Genomic DNA, 27,882 nt, shown 5'->3' on the forward strand with positions numbered 1-27,882 from the left:
TTTTTTTTAGAGCTGAGCTAATTTTGGCAGCTATTCTTTAAATTTACTCGACAGAAAATGTTGGTTGACTTTGACCAGAGCCAAATGACCTTGAACACTCTTTCCAATGGCCATCAGGGCTGCTTAGCCAGAAACCGTAACTGTGAATAAAAACAGCCATATAGCTTAACCGTACATCAGAGATTAGTTGAGGCTCCCTGTGACCACATTATATGCCTTTTAAATGTTTACTGTAGTTTACCACTACTTGGCAAAAAAGGCCAGAATCGCACCAAAAGCTCTTGTTTTCTTGCTCCAAACCAGAAAATGTGGTCATTGAGCATAAATGCATATTGCGAGCAGCGTGGGAAATGTTGAGGCAATATAAGATCACCGGATTTATTCTCCTCCCAGATATCTTACGAATACTTCCTGTTGCTATTTATGGTTTTGAGTCTTTGTTTTTACAATCCATTGTATGATGGAAAAAATGCTTCATCTAATAATAAACAACCCATTTAATGTTTTTGTGTCGAATGAAGAAAGGTCCTTGAGAGCAATATTGAGACAACTTTTTTTTCTTCTTGGATTTACCATTATCCCATTATCAGATACCACATTTTAAACAACAATTTAAGCACACAGGGGTTAAACTCACTATTCATTACAAAACGTAATTCAAAAGCTGCAATTGTATGGTGTAGAGATTACAAGCAAGTGTGTTCACACAAGAAATGTGCTCAAATAAAAAAAAATTTAAAAAAAGAGTGCACCAGAAATGCTCATTTTGTGGAAGCAACAGGAAATGCTATTTTTCTTGCAGATAACCAATTGATGGCTTGGTATATGGAGTCCTTGTATTTGTTTTTGATTGGAAGCACTCTGGAAATTATGTATGTACCATTTTCTTGGGCTTGCATACGAGTAATCATTTCTTGCTTACTCTCTCTCCCAGGTTTCAGGAGTATAAGGCACTGGAGATTCTGGTACGTCTGCTCAAAGACCAACCTGAAGAGGTACTCGTTAATGTAGTGGGGGCTCTGGGAGAATGTGCCCAAATATCAGAGAATCTTGCCACCATCCGTAGGAGCAGTGGTATCAAGCCTTTGGTCAACCTACTCACTGGTACCAACCAGGCCCTACTAGTCAACGTCACAAGGGCCGTGGGAGCCTGTGCCACTGACCCTGAGAACATGACGTAAGTTGTACCTTAAATTGATTGATTGTATCTTTACAACACTCTTAAATATGTCCTTTGCAAGTCAAATAATAACGCTCTGTACAGTATAACTATAACAGATTTTCCCTGTGTCCATATCAGACTGTTTTCAGTGATTGTGTGTTACCTAATTAACCTGGATCCAAAACAGTTGTCCTGAAACAATCCAACAGCTGACAATATTCAGTGTCCAACCTTGGCCCTGTAATCCCTTACACTGTTGCCATTGGCTTGGTTTAGAATGACAAGGCATTGTTCTTGTTCTCTGTAAAAGATTACATGTTCACCGCTTCTGCAGCGGATCCAACAGGCCCAGGGTTGTGCAGTTTGACCGGGCTCCATGCTCCACACATGCAGGGTGAGAGCCCTTAGCCCTGGTGCTGTAATTACAGGGCCTGAAGATCTGTGTTTACTCTACCTGCTGTGAGACTCATAGCTGTGGCTAGGGTGGAGGCCTTTTATTGTCTCAGTGCGGTCAGTTTGTATAAGCTGAAAAGCACTTCTGACAACGGCCATTTGGACTTGCTAAACAGAAACAGGCAGGAGAGCATAAGCACAGATGAGTGTACAGAATGTCTTTTTCAACTTTTCACTCTGTGCACTTGACTGTACTGTATTGAGTATCATGCAATAAAAATATGGTGTACTGTGAAATAATTGCAAGAAACATATTTCTATTGAGTTTCTCTCTCAGGCTGCATCCGACAAAAACAAACATACGATGTAGTCCAATTGGCTAACAAATGAGTGTTATGAACCAGTTCTTTTTTTGTGAATCAAAAAAAAATTGTATGTATAGTGCATTATGTATAGTTTCTCTTGAGAGAGAATTTCTTTCATATTATAAGCAAAATGGACATTATAAATGAAATTTACCCAAAGGAATCTTAATTTAATTAAATCTGAATTGAATCGAATCAGGAATACGAATCATTGTCTTAAACATATGCAAAGCACAAAACTGCCATGTAATTCACAGAGATTTGAGTATTGGCCTTTTTGTATATTTAGCACATCTGACTTTCATTGCTTTTACAAGACTGTTATAGACTGCAGTCCTCTTCTTAATTAAGGCTGGACACAAATGAAGAGCATTTTGTTCCCCTTCTCTTCAGCACCCAAGCTCACACAGCCTTTGTCTGAAAGATTAATACGTTTATGGATGTGAGAAAGCACAGTGGTGTAGTAAAAGTCCACAAAGCTTGTTTTTGAAGAAATAAGTCCATTCATTTCATTTAACTATTTGAGTGACCAAGAACTTCAGTGCTGAAGATCTGTGTAACAGCTCTTGAAGAACATATTTTCTCATGGAATCTATATTTAGGATTCATCTTTTTGTTCCCATTTCCTTGTAGTTGTAAACGGTCTTTTTAATGTGTTTTAATTCCTTTGTGTTCCATGTTGATGGTTATTTTTAGAATGAAGCAGAGTAGTCTGCAAAGCAATTAGCATAGCTCATATTTGATCATTGTTTTCTTTAGTAGTACAGCATATTCAGGCCTGTTTCTGAAATCAAGACCAGAACAAAGAATACATGATGGTCTGCCCTCCACATGGTATATAATTATCTGTAAATCTCAAAATCATTTGTGGGAAAAGAAACATTACCTTTTCAAAATGATTTATTGAAATATTTGATCTTCGTTAATCTGTTAAAGCAGCACTAAGTAGGAATTCCGTTTTTGTCAAACAGCGACCCCTAGAGTCGCTGTGAAGAACTTGTACTGTCGTAAATAGCACTCACGCAGAGATGGCTCTGCACTTACGGCCGGATTCCCTCCCCCTGTACACCAGTACCTGTTCAATAGGATAGAAGCTGTAACGAGTGGAAATAAGGTGTGGTCCCTTTAAGAGCTGCGCACGCCCTGTTTAACTGTCGGCAGTCTGTATTGTATGTGCGCCTCGAACACCACATGTATACGGCGCTGGGTTATTTCTGTTTGATGCTCATTTTATCAGATCTTTTTTTCCGTAAAGCAATTCGTTACATCGCGAGACCTGATATCACGCGACACTTCCTGATGCTGCGGCCGGCGGCCCGCCGGCTCAAAGTTGCAAGTGTGTTTTTTCCGCTCACATGCGATAGGGGGGTGCGAAACGACCACCATTCAACCCGAAAAGAGTAATATAACCATTCCAATGACTCCGAATCGGAGCTGATCGGTTGAGGTAAAAAACCTGCATAGTTCACCTTTAATTCCAACTGAATTTTCCATTGTTGTGAGAAACATGGATTTGGTGCACATCCCAAACTATGAACTTCCACTGCTTCACCAGCCTAAGGACTGATTTCTAAGTAAATCCTACTGCTGTAGTGTTGAGTACGTCTTACCTGTCCAAGTGCAGGACTATGTCCTGCTCCTGAAGGATTTAGTGGCCTCTAAGGATAGCGTGGGCTCTCCCTGTTATCATGCCTCTCAAACTGATTTATTATGAGGATGGGGTCGGGGGGTACGCTTGGTGTTGAGATGGCTCTGACCAGTGCTTGGCCCAACCTCCGTTCACTGGTGCCTCCCTTTGCGGCGTGGTTTAGCAATTATGACAGCATTGAATGTCGGCCCTGTCGCTGGATGCACACCTGGGAAACAGGTTACATGTTATTTATACATGACAAACGGACCGCACTGAAGAGTCATTTTCCCGTGCTTCCCAGAGCCTGGCTACATCCTTTAGTAGAATCATATCCACAGCATGAAATACAGCCTGTTCTTAAGTAAACCTCACTCAGAAGCAGTGAAATATAGAAATACTTGTCTCTTAGAATGTTTGACTTGGAAAACTGACTTTCTCTGGGTTTTTTCCTCCGAATCACCGACAGGAATGGAGTTAAACGTCACGCTCTGTGCAAGTGTGTGTGTGTGTGTGTGTGTTTGTTTGTCCACGGTTGGCTATAAATATCCGCACGGACCTCCTAAAACCATTGTACGGGTCAGCTTTCGGCCAGGCTGATGTGAATATGTTTGAATGGATTTGTTGGAAGGTGAGCAGGGGGTACCAGCGTAAGGAACTGAGCAGGTGGGATGTGATGGGAAAGCCATGCTGAGCAGCTTTCTGATCTGCTACTGGAATGTTTTCATCATCACACCAGGAGGGATAGTCCACTGCAAGAGCCAAACTGAACCCTGGGAAAACAGACATATAAACATGTTGGAGAATAAATGCATGAGCTTACACTGTACACTGCGTTGTATACTATGTAATCGGGGGTGATAAATCAGTTTGTTGTATGCTTGGTGTGACGTCTCTCGCAGTATCCAGAAGTGACAAGTTGTTATTCTTCTCTCTTAGGATCATCGATTGTCTTGATGGCGTACGACTTCTTTGGTCTTTGCTGAAGAACCCCAATCCAGAAGTTCAGGCCAGTGCTGCCTGGGCCATCTGCCCCTGCATTGAAAATGCAAAGGTACATTTATTTATGTCCAGTTTCCACACAGGTTAATGTTACCCCGTTCATCTCCGACCGCAGGGTTTCACTAAACATACTGTAGGAGAAACCTCATGTTATAGACTACTGCCGTTGTTGATAGTAGCTTAGTGTTGTTTGGTGATGCCAAGTGTGATAGTTAAACAATAGAACACACTTCGTATCGTGCTATACCAGCAGAGGCAATGGGAGAACCAGTACCTGTAAGGACGAAAAAGCAAAAAAGGTCAGAAACAGAAGACAGAAAGACTTTGATAAAAAAGATACAACATATACAAGGTGGAAAGATTTGATGATGGAGAAAATCATGTGTAGCTATGCCCAAGTTGCTTCGTCTTTATTGGACATTTAAGGGAATTCATTAGTGTGTAGACCAATCTTTAAAACTCACTAGAAGCAGTGTAATTTAGATAAAACCTAGAGATAACATCGATAGATGGCAGTGCAAAATTGAATGCCATTGTGGTATCGATACTTAAAGAACACGAAGAACAAGAGATGCTAACTAACAAATCAGTCGGTCTTATCTATATATAGGTTAAATCTCATAGCTGGCACAGAGCAAGTCTGCTTTCCTGAGCCTCTTATGTAACGCATTAACACAAATGCGTCATTGTTCCTGTAGATTATCCGCACAGTTAAAAAAAAAGAACATTGTTTGTATAATGTATGTTTATTTTTGTCTAAACAAACAGTTTTCTGCCTCTGAATTTCTTATTTTTTTCTTTCTCCTTGCTGTGATGTGCGGCTAAAAACAATACAGGTTCACTTCTTGTAGTGCAACGGTTCAGAGGAGAGTTAGGGTTGGTAGCAGGACTCTGTGAAATTATGTACCCATCCACGCCGGGAACCTGATCAGCCACACAGCAGCAGTTATTTAGATAAAGCCCCATGTGGATTGAGTTAGTAGCTGCAGGGCCAAATTTATGAAAATCATGCTTGAAAAACCACATCTGGGGACTTCAAAATCCCTACCAGCACTCACAGCTGGTACTTACTATGAATCCTCTAGTGATTATGTGCTACTGTATGATTGTGCTTTGTTCCTTTACTGGCAGATGATGTTCAGCATGTAATAAATAATGCTGTCTGCTTTAATGAGGACTGTGCTTAATTAGCCCAAAGAATCAAATTGTGGCCACATTAGCAATTTTAGCGAAATTTGTTTGTCAATAGTGTAGTGGTGTATAACGCACAGCTCAAAAAGAAATCACAATTTTTGTTGGTCAACACTGCAAATCCATGCAACTAACTTGATCCCATTGTGAAATCTGTGTGGAAAAACTTTTCACTCTTCTACAAAATTCCAGATCCTATGGATTCCTATTGATATGACTGTCAAATGCTATTATGTTTACCATTTGCATCTCTGCAGTCTTAGCTCTGCCAGTTTCTCTCTTTGAATTATAAATACAGACTACTGCCATCTGCTGGTATGGAGAGTTATTTTTCCATATTCTCCACCAAGCAGGTGCAAAACGTTCGTGAGAATTGGCCGTTGACTGTAGTATTTACGGTATGCTCAGGCACAACAAGACAGGTGATGTGAGGTGAAAACACAATCGGCTTTCTGTGACACTAGTTCCTTTATGTTGCTTTGGATACAAACATCTGCCAAATGTATATATTTTAAAATGTTATACCTCTCTCAATTCCCTTAATGCTATAATGTTTTTTGAGTGCAGTTTCCTAAATTGTATCTCTCATTTTCTCACTCCTTTTCCTCTCCCTCTTTCAGCTTGGCTTACATTGGTTTTTGTACTCATTTTGTGTTTCATCCGTTCTCTCTCTTTCTCCCTCGCTCTTCCTCTCTCTCTGCATGTCTTACTTCGTGCTGTGTTTGCTGATGTGGAACTTAGTTGGGGATGTTTTTGTGGGCCCTGGGTTGAAAGGGTTCCTCAGTGACCCTCCGCAGCTGGTGGCTCTGCCATACTTCCTCTTCTGCTCCCGCTTTTCTCTCTCTCTCTCTATTTCCCAGTGTTCATCAGTATTCCTGTACTGCCATTTCCTGTGTGAGACACGCTGTAGATTCTCCCTCTCCTCCTGATCTTTGCCCAGACACACTAAACACAGAGCTCATAATTTGGCATGACATCTCTGATGCTGCTGTCTTCACTGCACTCTGCACGCTTGACCTGCGCTGGGTCTCTGCTTCTCTTTCTGGGTGTGCAGTGTGGAAGGCTGCTTTTTACTGTGCTGTGTCTAAGGGTTTATTAGGGTTAAGCTGTGTTGTGAAATACAGGGTTGTAGAGGGGCAGATTTATTTTTCTCAGGAGAACCCCAGAGGACTGCACTTTAGACTTTGTTCTCTAGGTTAGAAGGATCCGATTCACACTGAGGTGAACTCAAGACATGGTTGTATCTTGTTGTACATGACCAGAACAGAAGCAGCAACCTGTGGTACTCCATAATCATTCCACAATACAAGAAAGGCTTGCTTACTGAATGTTTGGCTTCATCTGATTCCAAAATCACAATGATGTGCTTCTGTACCATCATTAAAGATATCACTGTACTACTTTGTAATCATTCTAAACAGCCTGGTGCCATGCTGGCATGCTACATACTCTCTGGCACCACTGAATTGACTGGATTGGAACTAAAAAAGTAACTAAAGTTGCCATTTCTGTGTGATATGTGTATGTGTGGTATGTGTATTTTTAATGCCCACTATTCTACTGTGGTTGGCCCTCTGCTGCCTGTCATGACTTTGGCATGAGCCTCCATGTGACCTAAGGAGAAAACGTGCCCTCTATCACTGTACCATCTAGCCTAAAACCAGCTCTACTTTACTCACATGGGAAATCCTCTTTTTGTCAGCCATATTTCCTTTCTGAGGTGAGTATATACTCTAGGTAGTGTGAACTGATTCAGTTTGACATGTACAGGTTTCCTGTGTGACAGAACGAGTACAGACTTGCTGAATTTCGCAGCCTGTGTCACACCCCAAAGCGTGCTGGAGTGTCTCCAAGAGAAATTTAGCTATTCTCTATAGTTCAGTGAATGATTTCATATGATAAATCATACAATAGCGTTCTGAATCATCCATTTTCTTGTGTACAATCACAAATCATGACAATTTCTTATTTTCTCTGTTTCAGGATGCTGGGGAAATGGTGCGTTCCTTTGTGGGTGGATTGGAGCTCATTGTTAACTTGCTAAAATCACAGAATAAAGATGTGCTGGCCAGTGTGTGCGCAGCCATTGCCAAAATTGCCAAAGATGTGGAGAATCTGGCAGTTATTACAGACCATGGTGTGGTTCCCATGTTGGCCGATCTCACCAACACTGTGAGTGCTGCTCCAGCCATGTTTCGCATTGACAAATTCACTTCTCTGGAATTGTCCTATAAGACCCTTATGAAGTTCATACATAGTCTTTTCACAATAGGTGTAATATACTTTTTCTGTTACTGATAATAAAACTATTTTGAAAATAAGTAACTGTCACTTTATTTAATTAGTTTCTATCTCTCTCTCTCTTTGTGTGGATGTACAGGGGGACGATAAGTTACGGCGGTACCTAGCGGAAGCCATCGCCTGCTGCTGTACATGGGGAAGTAATTGTGTGTCGTTTGGGGAGGCTGGAGCTGTAGCTCCACTGGTACACTACCTCCGCTCAAATGACCCATTGGTGCACCAAGCGACAGCCCTGGCTCTGTTTGAGCTGTCTAAAGACCCTAAAAACTGCATCACCATGCACGAAAACGGAGTGGTCAAGGTACTGATCATACTTCATGTTTGTTTTATACGTTTGCATACCAATAACCTGCTTGTACATCTCCTTTTATGCATTGCAAACTGCTAAAACCTCAGTTTGCATACTGCAAGCAGAGTTGGCACACTGCAGCGTGTGATGTGAAAACATCACTATTAAGCTTTGAAATTATGTATTTGGACTATTTTCAAGCAACAAGGACTGGAGAACAAGGCATGTTTTTTTATTTTTTGAAGTGAGGTGGGGGTGATGGGTTATGGGGGAGGGGGGTGGCGGAAATAAGAGTGTTTTCTAACCGTCATGGGAATTCAGTAGAGCAAACAGCAGTGTGTATTCTGAGCTTCGCTCCACCACCCTCCACTTATCCCCTGTGCCCTAGCATGCCAGGGCTGCTGAGCATTCAAAGGCTGTTGCGCGGGGAACGGTTGCTCAGCAAGCTGCTGGGAAGAAGGAGCAGAATGTGACTGTGGCATGACTTTGGCCAGGGCAGACTGGTCTGGAGTGACAAAACACTGCTGGGATACCTTCTGAGTGGCAGTTTCTGGAATCCACTCAATATGGCACTCAAATCAAAAGATACACACTATGTTAGACAACAATGCCTTACATGGTTTTTAAAACTTTCCGTATTAATTGCTCAATTTACAAGTATCTAAAAAGATTTATGTGTTAGGTGTGATGTAAGTTTTATTGTAGTGCTTACAGGGTTATTTAGGGAAAAATGCTCTACACTAATGCCAAAAAATCAAGCATTTCAAGATGTGGCTGTTAGAATGACAGGTCTAGACTGCAACTGCTAAACCTAATGCATCAGAAACACTTTACGATTAATGTATTAACTAACAATGAGCAATACATGTTTTACAGCATTTATCTTTGTTATTATTAGTTAAAGTGCCCCTATTATGCTTTTTACGGTCACAGTATTTTACAAAAACGTGATTTTTCTCCGCTCAAAATGTGGCATTTTTTATGAAACTTTTCCACATTCAAGTGTTGATAAAAAAAGAATCCATGAAGCTAGATTATATATATATATATATATTTTTTTTTTTTTTTTTTTTTTAAGCAGAGGATCTGTTGTTTCTTTTGATATATTGCATGTTTAGATATTCATACAACCAAATAATCTGGGGGCCATGAGCCCAGAGCTCCCCCTCAGCTAAAACTGCAGTTATGGGGGCATATACATAAAGAGTGTCTTTTTGCCCTTTAACAGACACAAAAGCAATTAAAATGTCCATCCAACATGAACAGGGCCCTTACATGTGAACAAGATGCGTTTAGCAACTTAGCCATTGTTTAAATTCACATAAATAGTGTTTTAGACGGCTAGCTGTAGTCTCGCGCTGAAGTCCCGTGGGAACTAAGTTGTAGCCAAAGGTAAATAGCAGTGCGCAGGTGAGGAAGAAATGGTTCGCGTTTGTGCCGTACAAGGATGACTACACAGACACAACACAGCGCCCAAATGGAAGGATAAATAAAGTTTACTTTACCTCCACAGTGGTTGCACACATCTTCGTCCATGGAATCTCTTTTTTCTTCAACCGGCCCCGCTGTGTTGTGTCTGTGTAGTCATCCTTGTCAAAGTGTTCGCTGCATATGCGGTAATCTTTAGCGCGCAGTAGGCTACTTGTATGGGAGTTTGCGCATCAAGTTGAAGTACAACTAGCCACAACTGCAGAATATCGAGGTCATGGAAAGGAAGACGATGAAAATAAGTTATTGTATTTTCACATTCTGTTGGAATAATTCGGAAAGGCACAAACGCGAACCATTTCTTCTTCACTTGTGAGCAACTCCGATCATCACTCTTCACACACTACGCTACTCCCACGTGCACACTGCTATTTCTCTCGCGCGCGTGCGCGCGATCACCGCTGTTTTGCTACAGTGATTCTCAAGAATTGTTGCAGTTTCGAATAACCAGTACACCGAACCGAAAACTGTTTCTTTCGGACCCGACATTTGAGAACTGACGATCCCCACGGGATGAAAAAATTTACGTCATTGTGTGATGACGTAAAATAACCGGTGAAAGAGTTTTTTGAACCGGTTCATTGAAACAAACTGTCCAAAAGAACTGGTCCGCGGTAAAGAACCGGACTTCCCAACACTACTATTTACCTTTGGCTACAATGGAGTTCCCACGGGACTTCAGCGTGAGACTACAGCTAGCCGTTTAAACACTATTTAGGTGAATTTAAACAATGGCTAAGTTGCTAAACGCATCTTGTTCACATGTAAGGGCCCTGTTCATGTTGGACAGACATTTTAATTGCATTTTGTGTCTGTTAAAAGGCACAAAGACACTCTTTATGTATATGCCCCCATAACTGCAGTTTTAGCTGAGGGGGAGCTCTGGGCATTTTCGGGAACAGATCCGTGTTGCAAGCACCAATCCGGTTCGGTTTTTTTTCTATAGACAGTACTCACAAAGGTATAACGATCAAGATTAACTTAAAAATTGCCCGGAGTTCTCCTTTAAGGGAACAATATTTCCCCTGGCATTCGTAAGCCAATGTGATAGCGTCCACAATCCAGTGAGAAAGTCTCTGTTTTGAAAGAGCACATCCCTTAGTACATCCACCAAAGCACACAAAAAACTGGTCCGACTGACGAAAGGCAGCCGAGCGATTCACATACATCCGCAAAGCCCTGACAGGGCAAACAGCGCTCTGAACGTCAGCTTCACGCGAGGATGACGGCTCAGCAGATAAAGTGGGCAGGGAAACAACCTGTGCTTTGAACGGTGTAGAGAGTGACTTCGGCACGTAGCCCTGTCTCGGCCGGAGAGTGACACTGCAGTCGCCGGGTCCGAAACGGATACAATCATCATTCACAGAGAACGCGTGTAAGTCTCCAATGTGCTTGGCAGAGGCGAGAGCAAGGAGTAAAGCCGCTTTCAGGGAGAGCAATCAAAGCTAGGGGCTCGAACGGTGGTAGAGAGAGAGTCCTCAAAACTAAAGATAGATCCTACAGCGGCACAGATGGCGGCTGTGAAGGACACAATCTCCTCGCTCTCCTGAGAAATCTGGTCACCAGAGTGTGCTTACCGATTGATTGCCTGTCAACCGAGGAATGAAACGAAGCAATAGCGGCAGCATACACCTTCAGTGTGGATGGCAAACTCCCGCTATCCAGTCTGTGCTGTAGGAAGTGCAAAACATCCGACACGGAACAGATCACCGGGCCGATATCGATGTCCTGTCACCATTTTGCAAAAACTCCCCGTTTTAGAGCGTAAAGGCGCCTAGTAGAAGGCGTGTTCGCCTCCGCTAGTGTGCCCAGCATTCGTGAATACAGTGACTCGCTCATTTAAGGTCCCTGAAGCGGCCACACATGAAGGTTCCACAGCCTGGGGCTGGGGTGCCATATTGTGCCGTTCGCCTGAGACAGCAGGTCCTTCCTGAGGGGGATTTGCCATGGGGGAGCCACCATTATCTGTCTCAGGTCCGCAAACCAGGGCTGGTTCGGCCAGTTTGGAGCCATGAGAATCACTGACACTCTCTCCTCCATGCTTTTGTATAACACCATAGGCAGAGTCTTCACCGGAGGGAATGTGTAAAGTCTGGCTTTCGGCCAACGTGATGTCAGAGCATCTCTCGTCAGCTGGGAGTGAGGTAACAAGAAGAACGTCTGACAGTGCGTGTTCTCGCTTGTGGCAAATTGATCCACATTCACCCTCCCGAATCGATCCCAAATCATTCGAACTGATCCGGGGTGTAGCCTCCACTCTCCTTAAGGAATCTCGAAACCTCGCATCCATGAAGAGGGCAGGTTAGCGCAATGATGTTGGATGACGGCGGGTCCAGGCCCCGTCGTCATCTTCGACTCCAGACGGGGGAGGGCCCACCAGCGGCTTTTGTGTGTTTTTTTTGCCCGGTTCAAGCAATGACAAAAACTGGACAGCACATGTGTTGCACCAACCAGCCTTCAATTGTGCCCTAACTTGTTCTGATTGACACATTTTCTGCTTCAACCTGAGCACAACTGAACATTTAAAATATGATATATAGGCTAATGTGACAGAAGACGTGTTAAAACAATATTTCCTACCATTGTAAATGGGTTTCGAGAGAGAGTTTATCGGGGAACGATGTCTGCACTGCAGTCTAATTTATGAAGGGGTGTAAAACTCAAGACTGCCTCTTGCTATTATTGCAATCGTATTTCAGAGTGAGAAGCTCTTGTACACCCAACAGCTTAGAGCTGTAATGATTTCCTTCGCTCTCTCTCCCTTTCTCACTTTGCATGCTGTGCCCTCTCAGACTTATGTTCTGTCTGTAACTTTGCTGCTTGACGTTCTTAATGGTGTAGAACTCAGTCCCCTAAGCTTTAGCAGAGGAAATTAAGCATTGAGAAGAAAATATTTCACACTGGAAAATACATTAGAGATGGTCTCAGCACCCTCCAGCCTCTCCAATTTCTGCCTTTACACTTTTTACACAAATTATTTAAACTAAAAAAAACAACTTTTAATGTACCATTTGAATATTTCATAAAATATGAAAGAACATTTTAAATTGGTTCTGAAACAAAAGCCTTTTTGTGATTTTACAAGTGTGTTACACCTCAAAAAACAGACGTATGAAAGTTCAGCCCACTTGGGAACTAATATGGCTAGGGTTTCTGATCTCTGAAAGACTCGTACACACTTCGAACATTGTTCAACATGTTGTGTGTATGAGTATCCTGTAGCATGTGTCAATTAAACACACTCCGTTTGATTTGACATGTACGCTCAGTATCTCAGAGCTTTCATTCGGATGTGCCTCGCTGTGGCTGATGCTCAGAAAACTCTTTTCATCCGTTCTCCCTTTCCCTCCGGCACACTGCCACAGCTTTACAGATTGTTTGTTGAAACCATAAATCCTCGCAGACAGCTTTAGCTAGATTTTTCTATTAAAGAACCCCTTTCATAGGCAAAAATACCTTTGCGTGACATATTACAAAATACAAACGGTAATTATCTGCCATTTTCATTAGAGAGGATTCATACTGGTGCGAGTTGCCAGATCCTGGTAATTTTTTGTGGACCATAAACCTGCGCTTGCCATGTGTGAAAGTCCTACTGTCCTGAGCCTGTATGTTTTCCCTCTTGTCCTGTTGATGTGTTTGCATTGCATGCAAATGAGCATAAATATGTAAAATATGAAGGAGAGATATAAAAAGAGCATGATTCAGCCTCGACCTGTAGAAATATTCCATGCGTTTCCTTTTAGTCATGGTCTGTGTGTAGCAGCTTAAAGCCGTTGTGGATATGGCAAGCAGATGACGTCCTTATACACACTCAGGCTATTCAGTCTCCCTTCGCTCTCTCTTTCTCTCTCACTCTCTCGCTGAGTGCTCTGATCTGGCTACTGTAGCATGTGTCTGAAGTTTGCAGTGTTTTATGTCTTGAAACAGCATGACTCGACCCTCTGTTTTGTCTGAGGTGAGGAATGCAGGGTACCTCAGGTGTGAGAGTAGAAAAAGTTTTAAGAGATGTGTTTAGATGACATGAACAGCCTTAAGACTTTAGGGCTTTTCACACTTGGGTTATTCTAAACCCTGGGTTTTGATAAGCTACCGTTTCAAACTTACATTCCCAAACCCTGGTGTTAATGTTCTTGTTTGCATATTTGTCTATCAAGTTTATGGACTTTTCGGACTATAAAGGTAAAAATTAAACGGTCTCTTCTTCCCTCCAATAGTCGTGTTTTCTGTCACCATTTGACATTTTTTCCCTACTGTACAGCATGTGGTGTTTGTTTGACTGTACAAGACACGTGAATATGAGGCACGCAATTGGCTGCATTGTTTCACACTCTACAAGTTTGGCATCACAATGTGGGGTTAACATCTGCACGGTTTCATAACCCAGGGTAAAAAGCGTGAAACGTTCCTTTATCCAGGGATAAAAGCAGGGTTTAGAGCAATGATAACCCAAGGTTAAGATCAGTGTGAAAAGCTGTTTTCTTGTTTCTTAGCAAGTCATAAGAATAAAAAAATAAAATAAATAGGGGCAGCCTGGAAAAGAATGATACAAAGGGTTGGAGAAATGCAACCCAAAACAGTAGAAAGGAAAGAAGAGATGCATCTTCTGTTGCTTCTTTACATATAAATAAGCACATCAGTAAATTATGTAAAGGGGGGCTTGGTATTTATACAGATGTCCCAATTCAGTTTAATTTTGTTTGTAATTTCTTGGGGGGGGGGGGTTTCAACTCCAATTTGGATTAATTTTGATTAGATTTCAATTAATTTCACTATATTTTAGTTGTAATGTCCATTTTGCTTAGAAGAAACTATATCTGTAATAATATGTAAATACAGTTTCAGGCCAGTCTTGTTATTTTGTTGTTACCTAAAACTAATACAAATTTCAGTATTTTTACTGAAATCTGAAAAAATAACTAAAACTGAAATAAAAGTATTATACTGAAACAGATGTAAAACATTTGTATATTTGTTTACTGAAACTGTAATAAATCTGTTGTATGTTTATTTTGTGTGCAGATCACAAGAACAATTTCACAGGTCATTTAGGACACAAGCCATTTAAAACTTGGTTCTATAGTTCAGCAATGGTGTGAATGGAGAGGAAAGTGCAATATGTAGTAAAGAGTGAAAGGGGACGAGAACAAGGAGAGGCGGGTGAACGGGGGGCTTTTCTCCTCAGGAAACGGCAGCTTACCGCTGCTGCACTTAACACCGCAACACCTACATGCGTGACATGGCATATGTGTCCAAGCATGCGTACATGTGTGAGAACTTATGTACATGCGCTTGTACTGAATGAGAAGCCTGGGAAAACATGTTTTCGCTCTACCTTCCTGGAGGTCAGGATCCTCCCACTCTTGCGGCATATAAGACAGAAGAAAGTCTTAGAGGCTCTCATTCATTTTTCAAACATGAGGCAAGTTATCATGTTACTGAGGTTTGGGAGTTTTTAACAAGTGGGCTATTATAGTCTGTTGAGAAACCAGCTGGGAGAGCAGAGAGGGGCAGGAGTAGACAGAGAGCAGTGCTTATCTGAGGCTCCGCTCCAGGCTCTAGGAGCCCCTGTCTGGCCACGGCTGAATAACACTCTATGAGTTCTGGCTAACGGTGGCTGACCCTGTCGTGGGCATCCTCTGAGTGCTCACAAAAGCAGCTTGTCTGAACGTGCTGGCATGTTGCTGTGGCCTCGTGCTTGCATCCGTTCGCCTCTTCGAGGTGTTTTGGGATCTATTTTAAAACGGCAAATCCAGCTGAACATGATAACTGATACATTCAGCCTGAAATTATGTAAAGAACTTGGAAGCTGTTTTAACAAATAAAGACTCTACAGGAGGAGAGACGGTATCAAAGCTGTCGTTTTCCCAGTTTTTTGTGCATGTTCAGGAATCTGGTGGAACTCACAGATAGAACATTAGTCTTTCCATCTGTTTATTCTTCACTATTGAACTTTTAGCAGGGAATTCTGGAAATGTCTTGCTTGTCTCGGTTGGCTCGGTGTTGTCTATATAAACTTGGTGTGTGTTTATAACATGAAAAGAGATCAAACTTTGCTCTAACACACTTTACGAAAAAGGTATGTAAAATAAAGTGGGTTTTTTGGGGGGTGGTTTACACTTTTTACACCTAACCCTTTTTTTACACTGCTCTCATTTAATGCACACTTAAAGTTAAAACACTAATAATTGAAAAACATTTTTAAATGTAGTTTTTAGCAAATCTCAAATTGAAAATCCATTTTTATACTGTACATTATAACTTAAAATGCATTTAAAATTGACCGATTTATGATTTTTGTTTTATTTATATTTCAGTATTGTATCAAATTTTAATATTGGCCATTTTTGGTTATCGGTCATAACGTGAAAATAATCATTGACTATTGTATTAACATAGAGTATTGCTATCAGCCAGAATTGTGAAATTCTGAAATGCTGAATAAATGAACAGACTGTGTTGACTATTTAATATAATTATTAATTCATTTATTCACAATATATTTGTATCAAATCAAAAAGACCTAGGAGTCTGATTTGAGCAAGGCCTGCTTGGTAAAGTAAAATGTCTGGCCTAAATGTGCTGGGAGTCTGGGACGTACTGGATGAAGCTCAATGAATGACCCCCTATTGGTGCTGTATTGAAGGATACACATATACCAAACAGATTTTTAATACTTGTGTCAGCGTGTTTGCCCACAGTTTGTGTTTATTTAGATTTATGTACACAACTCACCACTAGTCTGTCTGTCTATCTGTCTTTCTCTCCTCCAACAACTACATTATACCATGTTGTACAAGTTAACCACACTGTGGCATTGGCATAAACTCTACCCTTTAGGTTCACTTTGTGCAACAGTATAATAAGTAACTCTCAATGTACAATAGAAGGAAACATTTTAATATATAGAATGTTCTGGAAAGTGGTCTTTTTTAGAGTCAGGAAACCCGTTTTTGTGAACAAGGATCAAAAGAGGCTAAACAAGAACAAGGCTAAAGTGGAGGGATCTGATATGACCTTTGATCTGAGGGAGGGTTCGGCCAGACTGTTGCTTTAGTACATGACTAAATGTTCAGGGGAGAGTTTATAAACAACTACTAAACCTATTCATTATTGTAACAAACACAATTCTGTTAATATACTCCACTTTCAAAAAGGTTCTGTGCCATATTCTCACTTTCTAACATAACTAAACACACTGATATGTGAATTAATGAGCCGGCACAGTACTCTGCCATCCAGTAGGCAGCGAGCCTTGGCAGCCGCAGGAGCTGTAAACTCCTCTGGCAAAAGTCTGCAGTGTGCAAACAGTTGCATTTATAGCTTAATAACAGATTAGATGTCTCCTTCAAGCCCCAGGAAAGAACTGCTTGTAAGAAGCCTTCGTGAATGACTGTTATTGTAGCTATGCGGTTTTCGTTCTGTCTAATGAAAGGAGAATGTTGGCCAGCGTTTTCATTATTGGATTGTTATGATGGCTGTTTCTGACATGTTCCTCTCTCCGTCACAGCTCCTCCTCGTCATGATCGGATCCACGGACGAGATCCTACAGGAGGCGGCAGCCAGCTGTGTGGCCAACATTCGACGCCTGGCACTGGCCAATGAGAAGGCTAAATATGGGTAAAAAGTGACTGCTAGCAACACAGATATAATCTTCCTCCCAATCTCAACCAAAGAGGGCAACAAATTTTGTTTTTACCCCCCACTCAATGAGTATAAATGGATCAGCTGTGATGACCAATGTGTGTTTATTTATATTCTACTTCAGCTCTGTAATAATAGGAAGCATTTAGCCAAAGATAAAAATGACATTAATTAATTCTTTGGAGTCCACATAAACCTGGAAAACCCTTGTCTTAGCCTTTTCCCTCTACATAAATGCTTTCTTCTTCTATGTGTGTACACACCAAATGTTCCACAGTTTGCATTCTTTAAAGGTCCCCTTCTTCATGTTTTTTTTGAAGCTTTGATTGTGTTTACAGTGTGCAATATAACATGTGTTCATGTTTCGCGTGTAAAAAAAACAGTATTTTTCACACAATTTACTTATCTGTATACCGCTGTTTTCACTGTCCAAAAAACGGGCCGATGACTTCCTTGTTCTATGAAGTCCCTCCTTCAGAAATACGTAACGAGTTCTGATTGTGCCAGCGGTTCCTGTTTTGTGATTCGACAGCAGCTTATCGCACGTTGCCCGGAAAGGTCACGCCTCTTACAGTTACAATTTCGTACATATGACTAGTGTAGCATAATAGCTTCGCAATGAATAGTAAACAAACATGGCTTTACTACAGTAATTAACGTTACATAAACATAGAACAATGATTCGCGTTGCTGCAGCTAAACGACCATATGGTTAAACAGTAAACATTAGATATAATCAACAAATAATTTAAACTGATCATTACAAACACCAACAATCGATGGTGTCTGATAGAATTACTACACTTATTTAAAAGGTTTGTTGGATTAGTTTCAATTCCCATCTAGTTAACAAAGCTAAACAGCGTTGCACTTTGTGTAATTATTTACAGAAACGGTTAAACGCACCAACTTAAATGATAAAATACACTTACCGGTTGTGGTCCATAAACAACGCCTTCTCCAGACAAAGAGGAAACTGCTCCATCTTTCAAGAACAATCTTTATGCGAATCCGGCATTAAACTGATTGAGGTTGAGATTGAGGAAGCTATCCTCGGCAAAATGTGCTGCACATAGTTTTAAATGAGGATTATATTTTTCGGGAACTGAGTTAAACATAAATTGTAACCATTGATCTCTAAGCACAGCGTCCCTGGGAAGGCCAAACAAAGGTGAATTGACTCCGGCATGAAAATAACAGCATCTCGACGACATGGCGACAAACACACTCTACAAACGATTCTCTTCCTATTCTCCGTGGGAGCTCAACAAGACCACGCCCCCTTATTTTGTGTATTCCTGTGGGCGGAGAGTAGTCAAAAAACTGTACTAATTACGTCATTAAAAAAGAAAGTAGAGGGATGTAGTCCAAACCGGACGTTCGCTGTAGGCTTTGAAAGGGGACTTCTGTTAAAGTTGCAGTAGGGAGTTTTGAGAAAATGTTGACTTAGCCTGAAAATTTGAACAAGCACAACTTACAGGTCCAACCCCCTTGCTCTCTGCTGCGCTACAGCCCTCCCTCCACAGCTCCTCCCCCACAGCGGAGCCTGCCTTGAACGCGCAGGCTAGTAAGCAGGACCACCGATGACGGCGGATTATAAACAGTTATGGAACGTTCACTAAAGATAAAAATAAAAGTGATGAAGTTGGACTGGTGACCCAAAGGTTGCTGGTTCAATTACAGTATCGGCAGGAATATGACTGAGGTGTCCTTGAGCAAGGCACCTAACCCCCAATCGCTCCCCGGGCGCCACTCAAGGCTGCCCGCTGCTCCGGGTGTGTGTATCCACGTTTGCAGTGTGTGTGTGTTCACTACTCACTACTCTGCTCCTAATGTGTGTGCACTTACTTGGATGGGATAAATGCAGAGGTCAAATTCCAAGTATGGGTTACCATACTTGGCCATCACGTGTCACTTTCACTTTCACTTTCACTAATAGGGACGAAACATCAACAATATGCTTTACATTAACTATGGCCTAACTATGGCCCGTTGAATGAACGAAATGACTCCAAAAAAGACTCGTTCAAAATGAACAAATCTTTTTTCGAGTCATTTCGTTCGTTGAATGAACGAAATGACTCGAAAAAAGATTCGTTCATTTGGATGAACGAGTTTGAACAGGAGAGTCACGAACGACGGTACGCGCTCGCGCTGTGCAAGAGAGGGGTGATCAGCGCGTACACGAGAGTGATTGACACTGCTAAGACATTCCTCCTGGCTCTGATTGGTTGTTTCTGAGCGGTGTTATTTCTGCAAATGGCAGTAGGACCACAGGGAGGAGCCAGAGGAGCTTGATTTTTTCCACAGATTATCCGTCTCATATTCTACTGTCAGGACATAATGACAGTTTTAACAAATATTTGTTTACAACAGTGACCTACTGGAGCTTTAAATAAAATATCTCGCTAGGCATTGAACTTTGAGCTTTATTAATTTTACAGGTATTATTTATGCTCTAACAGCAACATTACACACTAACTAAAGTTTGAAAAATGGAATCGCAAAGAATGGGACCTTTAAAATCGTTTAGAGCATGAATACAACACCTTCACGAATGCAGCAGGTACTGATGTCCATATGTCTGAATAAAAGGCACATCTGGTGATGTGACTTTTGTTTAAAAAGTTAATGCAACCATGTAATTGAAGACTGCTTACTGATTAAAGCAGAAACACCATATTTTCTTCCTCTCTCTCTCTCTCTCTCTCTCTCTCTCTCTCTCTCTCCCCCTCTCTCTCTCTCTCTCTCTCTCTCTCTCTCTCTCTCTCTCTCTCTCTCTCTCTCTCTCTCTCTCTCTCTCTCTGATGGTCTCACATGTTCTTCACAATAGTTATGAAGACAGCATACACAACATTTAGAGAAAATAAAACCAAAAGAACACATTTGCACACATGATTTGGTGATAGTTTCAAGCAGACAAAGACAATCCCATTAATGTGAATGATATGCTCATAAATTCAATCAGCGGTGACGTGAATGGGCACAATGTTTGGAGAACTTGGAACAGTGCAGTAGCAGGTCCTTCTGAGTAAATATGATTTTGTGGATAATTGACGTGCAGCAGTTCCCTGATGAGATGGAGTATTTTGCATTATTATTTGTTATTGAAAAAACATGGTGATGGCTCCTCTCAATGTCCTCATTAATTTTGCCTGTTAAAAGTAGGAGCGTGTATGAGGAAAATGAGACCACCTCAACTGTACAGCAGCAAGCATGCCTTTTGCTCAGACAGCCCCATAAAATGTAATCCTTAAAAATAATCATGTTTATATTATCGGCATCAATCCAATGTCCAGTACTTTCTCTACCAGATATAATGAATGCAAAACAAGCAGAGATACAATTACGCAAACTAATGGAACAAGCAGTGGAATTTTGTCATATAACATTATATTTGACTCAATGTCAATGCTGCACTGTAAAAAAGTTTTTACCTGATCTGAACCCGATTCGTAACTTTAGTTGCTGTAACCTACTGTAGATAGGTTGATTTCAACTATATTTATATTTTTGACCAAAATAAAATTACGCCACCTTTATTTATATAGTGCTTTGTACAAAACTAAGTGTTTCAAGCCGCTTTAAAGGAACAGGACAGGGAAATAATGTAGTGAATATAGTGACATTATTCAGCTTGAAACAGTTCAGTGTTGATTCAGTTCAGTTTAATAACTGTGTTAAGTTCATGAATTATAAAATGAGTTCAATTCAGCTATTAAGCAGCTGCTTATAGAAAATAGAAAGCTGCTATAGAAAAGTTTTAAATTCAGTAGTGTCGGTGCAGTCAAATCAATAATATCACTGGTTATTAATTTAGATATTACTACACTAAGCCACATGTTTTTTTTTCAATAGTTCTGTTATTATAAATAAGTGAAGATCATACCTCTCAACCTGATTTGTGAACCAGATTCCTCATTCAGAGGGTACACATCTATGCATCCATCTTTTTCATTATATATTATAGTGTTTACCTTTTGCAGAGCATGCATGAAATTACTCGGGGGTTACGCAAAATTGAAATATCTAAAGATTAAATAAACATTATTCAAAGGTATTTATTTTTAAGGTACAGAATGTTATTTGTATATTGAGCAACAAAAAATGTTTACAGGCACAGGTGTCATGGATATGCAGGGTAGAGGAGAGGTGAGGATCTATTAGCAAGCAGTCTTTATTCCATAGAGACACAAACAAAAATATAATTCAAACAGGAAGCCGATGGCAATAACCCAAACATGAAGACATAGGAAACACAGCTTTACATTGAGGTTTAAAGATGACAATGACTAACAAAAAAGGACTGAAACTACAGAGGTATAAATACACTGGGTAACAAGGAACAGGTGAAGGTGATTGATCATCATGGGAACTAATAAGGGAAAGTATGGTGACAAAGGCTGAACCCGAATCACCCCCTATACCCTCATTCACTATACTAATACTGTTCACTTGAAGGAGTGAATGAAAACGAGTGAGTGAATTCAGACAGCTGTTGAGTGAACATCAGTTGTACACTGGTTATTGCATTGCATTTCGGGATAGAATGAGTGCACTTAATAACATTCACTATGGTTACGGACACCACTACAAATGGCTGTCCCCTCAAATAGTGCCCTATTTGAAGGTATAGGGGGCGATTTCAGATTCAGCCAAAGGCAAACTGGAACAAACCACAGGAAGAGAACATAGGCACAGCAAGACAAAAGAATTTCAAAATAAAAGTCCTGAAAAATAAAACAAGGGATTCAAGACAGAACAAAGTTAAGCAGTGGATTCCAGACGCTCCAGAAACTGACACACGATTCCACGAGTGTGGTGGAGCGGAGGCGGAATAGGGGGAGGGAAGTAAATTCATTAGTTAACTAGCGATTAAAAAACATCTCTTGAGCATTTATTAATCTGAGTTGATATTCATTTCAATATTTACGAATTATAAAAAAAAAAAACATTGTTAAAGGTTTTATCTGTTAACTCCTGTTATATTAATGGTCCTGAGGTAACATGACCTAACAATGAACAGTTGTATTTTATAAACTACAATGTTTAGTAAATTCTGTATCATTGTTGATTAATGTTAGTTAATTCATTATGTTAACTAATGGGACCTTATTGTCATCTTACCCATATTTGTCCGTAAGGGAGCAGGACAGCATCTTGTTGAAGCAGGACTAAAAAATTAATCCTGTGGCGTGCAGACGTTTACATAAGACTCATAAAGTCATTGGCCAATCAAAGTCAAAGTGAAATCAGACCCATATTTGTGGCGATAACCGCCCAAAAAGAACAAAAATCACATTTGCGGTCTTTCTACAGTAAATGTCATTTTAAATGACTTTAAGACAGAAAGTAGGAGACAAATGGAACTGAATATTTGAATTTTGGAATCAATATTGAGCTTGATTACAACTGATTTCCTGTGGCTCTGCATTTGTCATACTTGATTCTCTTGTGTTGAGTCTATCATGTATGGCTAAGTGCAGTTTACTTCAACAGACTATAAACTAAGAGACTCTAAATGAGAATCATTGTCTTCTGAGTATACGACTCTGATCACCAAAAATAAATAAGGCCCTTTTAAACCCAAGCAGTACAGATGTTACAACCGCTACCCTTCTTTTTTACTTCAGCCCTTCATCCATCTCTGTCTCTCTCTGTTTCTCTCTCTGAGGTTGATGACTAGTAGGACATGCCTAACTAACGTCCTTAAACAAATGTTGCGTGTTTGACTGAAGGACAGGAATTTATGGGATGGTGAGTTGAGGACAGAGGACATGTTTAAGTCATTGGGATGAGAATTAGTGCTCTAGCGTCTGTCTTCCTTCCCAGTCAGCTCAGAAGTGCAGACCGTTCTCAACCGCACTGCCGAACCATACTTTTGTTTTTAAAAAATACTGATAGCTACCTGAGATCTGAAGTTTTCCCTTTGAGCGAGAGGGGGGAAAAAATGGGATTCAAAGTATCCTGAAAGCTCTTTACTTGGATCTGTTATTTGATCAAGGAAATTATTCAAAGCTAATAAGAGGTTTTGTCACCACATACACACACAATTACCAGTTGAGCCCTTAATATTTGGAAATCAGAAGGGAGGGAAATACGCTGAGAAATGTTGCGGTCATGCTTCACCTAAACCTCCATCTCTGCCCTCACCGAGAAATATGACCAAAGCAAAACATCCAGGAACCTTTTCCTTATTAGATTTTGATTGAATTACATTGGAATACAGTCTCATTTGTATAAAATCATAATTCAGTGTGTTTACTTAAGGTCGTGCTGGGATGGAGCGATGTAATGCAAGTAATGTAATGCTTGCGCATGTGCTATTTTTTGTGAAAATGAAACGCGTCTGTTTGAAGTGGAAGGTTCCCGCAGCTCCCTAGGCAGAGGGTTCGAATTCTTCATAAAGAAACTAATGACTAGTAAAATTTTCTTCCAAATATCAGAAGTGGCTTTGTTTTCTCTTCAAGAGGACAAGAAGGCTTTTAATATAAAGCCAAATGGGGAGCAGAGCATCATGGCTGTGCAAATAAACTTGAAGTGCGTGTTCACTTAGTACACAAACCAAAGATCTGGCTTGCTTTTTAGAGCATTTAGTTTTTTTGTTTTTTTTTATACACACATACATGCACTAGTTCACACAGTATGTTGCAACAAAGTGTTAAGTTTCTGTTCTATTGTGGTCACAAACCCTCAAAATGTAATACGCTCTCAAAGGTTAAATATGTCTTGTAATGCCTTTGCATAACTAGATGGTTTTGGTTTGCTCACTCACTCTCTCCTTATTGCTCCAGTTCCCTCTGTCTCTTTTTCTCTTAAACAGTTTAACTGCCTCAAATGAATTCTGACATTCCCATCCATAAAGTGTAAATAACTTGCTGGCCTAACAATAAATAAACAGAAAAATGAGTGCACAAATACCACAGTGTCTGGGTCGGCTTTCACCCCTGTCCCCTATAAAGAGCTCAATGACTTTAATAAAGACTGCATTGGTTCTGACAGGCCATGCTTATAATATACTTTATGGAGTACACAGATTTATTATAATAGGAAAAATCACCTGTAGTACGAGATCAACCAAGGGCATAAGAATTATCAGAAAACTTTTAAGAATATGTGGTATTGTATAATTGAAAGCAAAACAACTAACGCTTTAAGTAACATCATTATTCAAACGTTTTTATGATAGAGCTTTAAGAATTAGAACTATAAAGTATGCATTTTTTTGTGTACATGGTCAACATTAACAATAATCAGAAGATTAAAATCTCATTAAATCTTACCAAAATGTTTCATAAGTTTAGCAGCATTAACTTATAATAGTAGAAAAAATTGTAATCTTTTCGCTAGATTGCAATGTTGCCAGGGAGTCTGTTGGGCTCATAAATATTAATCACATTTTCTATATTCGCCAGAATTGATAGGCCAAATCAAAATGTGGGCGATGACTGCTAGCCAATGGGATTATTACTTTTGCATTATTGGAAACGCTTCATTTTACAGTACAGTACTTACAGTGTACTTGCCTAGAAAGTACTGGGTAATATAAGGTAAGTACATGGGTTAAGGGGTAGGTTCAGGGTTAGTACCTAGTTATTACCCAGTTATTGTAATTACTATAATAAGTACATGGGAAACAGGACTGTAAAATGAAGCGTTACTGCATTATTTCTACCAATTGCTGAAGCAACTAAGCCGGCAGAGGCTTAAAGGCTTTTTTAATCATCGTTTCTAAATGAAGTTTTTTTTTTTTTACAAATCAGTTGAATGAACAATTCAGTGACTCATACACATAAAGACAGTGGCTGCAAAAAGGCTTAAACAGGTTAAAACATGTGCCTACAGCAAAGTTAGGCCAGAGTACGTGGTGGCCTTAAAAATAACAAACTGGCCCCTTCACTCACATTCTCTGAAGACGTGCCACAGACTCTTCCTTTATAGCCTGCTGCTTTTGACAAAGTTAACCACCAGATCCTCCTGTTAACCCTCATGACGAAAGGGAATCTTAGAAACAGTACTTCAATGGTTCTACCTCTCAGGTAGGTTCTTTAGTTTGTCGTGTAGGGTGTCATAACAACTAGCTACTGGGTTGCCTCATGCCTCAGTGCATGGACCACTTCTCCTCTTCATCTATATGTCATCACTAGGATCTGTCATTCAGAAACATGTTTTTTCCTATCACTGCAATGCAGATGACACACCACCCTACCTCTCATTCCAGCCCGATGACACAACAGCTGCTCACATCTCCGCCTCCCTGACAGACATTTCTTGCTGGATGAAGGACCACCACCTTCAACTCAACCTTGCAAAGACAGAACTGCTTGTGGTCTCAGCCAAGCCAACACTTCATTACAACTTCATTACAACCATTCAGCTAGGTTTGTCAACCATAACTCCACCCAGAACAGCCAGGAACCTTGAAGTTGTGATTAAAGATCAGTTAAATTTCAAAGACCACATTGCTAGAACTGCCTGGTCCTGCAGATTTGCCTTATACAACATTAGAAAGATCAGGCACCTTTCTACAACTCCTTTTCTGGGCTCTTGTTCTATCCAGCATTTTTGCTCTCTTGGCAGGCCTTCCAGCATGCACTGTCAAACCTCTGCAATTAATCCAGAATTTTGCAGTGCAGCAAGAGTGGTTTTTAAGAAGCCGGAGAGAGCGCATGTCACACCTCTCTTCATCAATTTGCACTGGTTGCCAATGGCCGCTCTCCTCAAATTCAAGGCACTGATGTTTGCTTACAGAACAACCACTACCTCTGCTCTGCACCCCTATACGTCAACTCACTACTTCAGACCTATGTTCCCTCCAGAAGCTTTCGTTCTGCAAGTGAACTGCACCTTGTGGTGCCATCGCAAAGAGGCACAAAATCACTTTCACGGACCATTACCTTGACTGTTCAATGCTGGTGGAATGACCTGCCTAACTCAACCCAAGCTGCTGAGTCTTTAACCATTTTCAAGAAACGGCTAAAGATGCATATTTTTCGTCAACACTTGACCCATTAATACTAACACTTATTATTCTATTCTGTATATCTATTTATTTTTGATTTATTTATGACCCTGCACCACAAAACCAGTCACAAGTCGCACGGGTATATTTGTGGCAATAGCCAACAATCACATTGTATGGGTCAAAATGATTTATTTTTCTTTTATGCCAGAAATCATTAGGATATTAAGTAAGGATCATGTTCCATGAAGATATTTTGTAAATTTCGTACCGTAAATATATAAAACATTTATTTTTGTGAGTGGATGCAGCAAAATCGCGAACCTAAATGAACAACTTTAAAGGCGATTTTCTCGATGTCCCGATTTTTTTTTTGCACCCTCAGATTCCAGATTTTCAAATAGTTGTATCTCGGCCAAATATTGTCCGATCCTAACAAACCAAATCAATGGAAAGTTTATTTATTCAGCTTTCAGATGATGTATAAATCTCATTTTCAAAAAATTGACCCTTGTGACTGGTTTTGTGGTCCAGGGTCACATATTGTTGCCCTATTGTGGGTTTGATTTCTTATTGCTCTCATTTGTAAGTCGCTTTGGATAAAAGCGTCTACTGAATGACTGAATGTAAATCAGGGCACTATATGGTCATTAACGGATCAATAAACCACAAATCAAGCAAGTGTCTTGCACCAGTTTTCTTTAGAATAACTTGAAACAGTCTGTATTATAGATCCGTACCGCTAAAGAATGAAGGCCAACATGTCGGGAAAACATACACGGAGAACAAAATAATTCTTTGAAACAAAATAATTCTAATTCAAAACTTGCATCTCTTAGACTTGTTACTATGCACAATTCAATGTTTTAATATAACAAATTATTGATTAAACAACTTCTTTACTATCTCTCAGCTTCTCTCTCCGATCGGTTGCACTTGTTACTCATCTTTCTCGAATCACATCGCTCAACACACAGGTGAGGGTAGGATTTAGCACTCGTAAAAATCACTCAATAAAATAAAGACCTAACTTTACGTTTGATAGCATTCATAATAGCATACATACACACTACTTATACATCAATATATAGAGCTGTATACTCTAGAAATAAATAAATTGAAATAAAGCAATTAAATGTAGAATTGTATTCTACTGGGATACTTATTTTATATTATTAAAGAAAAAATTATGCCAATAAATGAGTCTGATATATGATAGCAACCAGCTATAAATGTTTATACTATATCTTACCTACCTCACACACACACATTAAGCACTAGGACATATATAAGATCTAGAGCAGCACAGACTTCGTCCTTTCTGGGTTCTAAACCTACCTGGAAGGTTTGTGGCTTTGGACCAAGAATGATATTATCCTTGACTTTTCATCAGGATGTGTTCATCAAGCTCTCAGCACCCAACATGGGTGAGAGAAAGAGAGAGGAGGTTGAGACAGA

At 40.3% G+C, this 27,882-nt stretch overlaps 1 protein-coding gene across 1 annotated transcript in view; it reads left to right on the top strand.

The window, feature by feature from the left end:
• odad2 (outer dynein arm docking complex subunit 2) overlaps nt 1-26,609 on the top strand; it is an 84,371-nt gene extending 57,762 nt beyond the window's left edge. The window contains exons 16-21 of the mRNA XM_077200949.1: nt 935-1,177; nt 4,487-4,601; nt 7,724-7,912; nt 8,121-8,342; nt 17,329-17,438; nt 25,684-26,609. Coding sequence (XP_077057064.1) covers nt 935-1,177; nt 4,487-4,601; nt 7,724-7,912; nt 8,121-8,342; nt 17,329-17,438; nt 25,684-25,723 — 919 coding nt within the window. The 3' untranslated portion in view covers nt 25,724-26,609. The remainder of the gene's footprint in view (nt 1-934; nt 1,178-4,486; nt 4,602-7,723; nt 7,913-8,120; nt 8,343-17,328; nt 17,439-25,683) is intronic.
• The last annotated feature ends 1,273 nt before the right edge of the window (nt 26,610-27,882 follow it).

Source organism: Siphateles boraxobius, unplaced genomic scaffold, assembly GCF_051911475.1.
Source record: "Siphateles boraxobius isolate OS27281-9 unplaced genomic scaffold, OSU_SipBor_1 46, whole genome shotgun sequence".
NCBI lineage: Eukaryota > Metazoa > Chordata > Actinopteri > Cypriniformes > Leuciscidae > Siphateles > Siphateles boraxobius.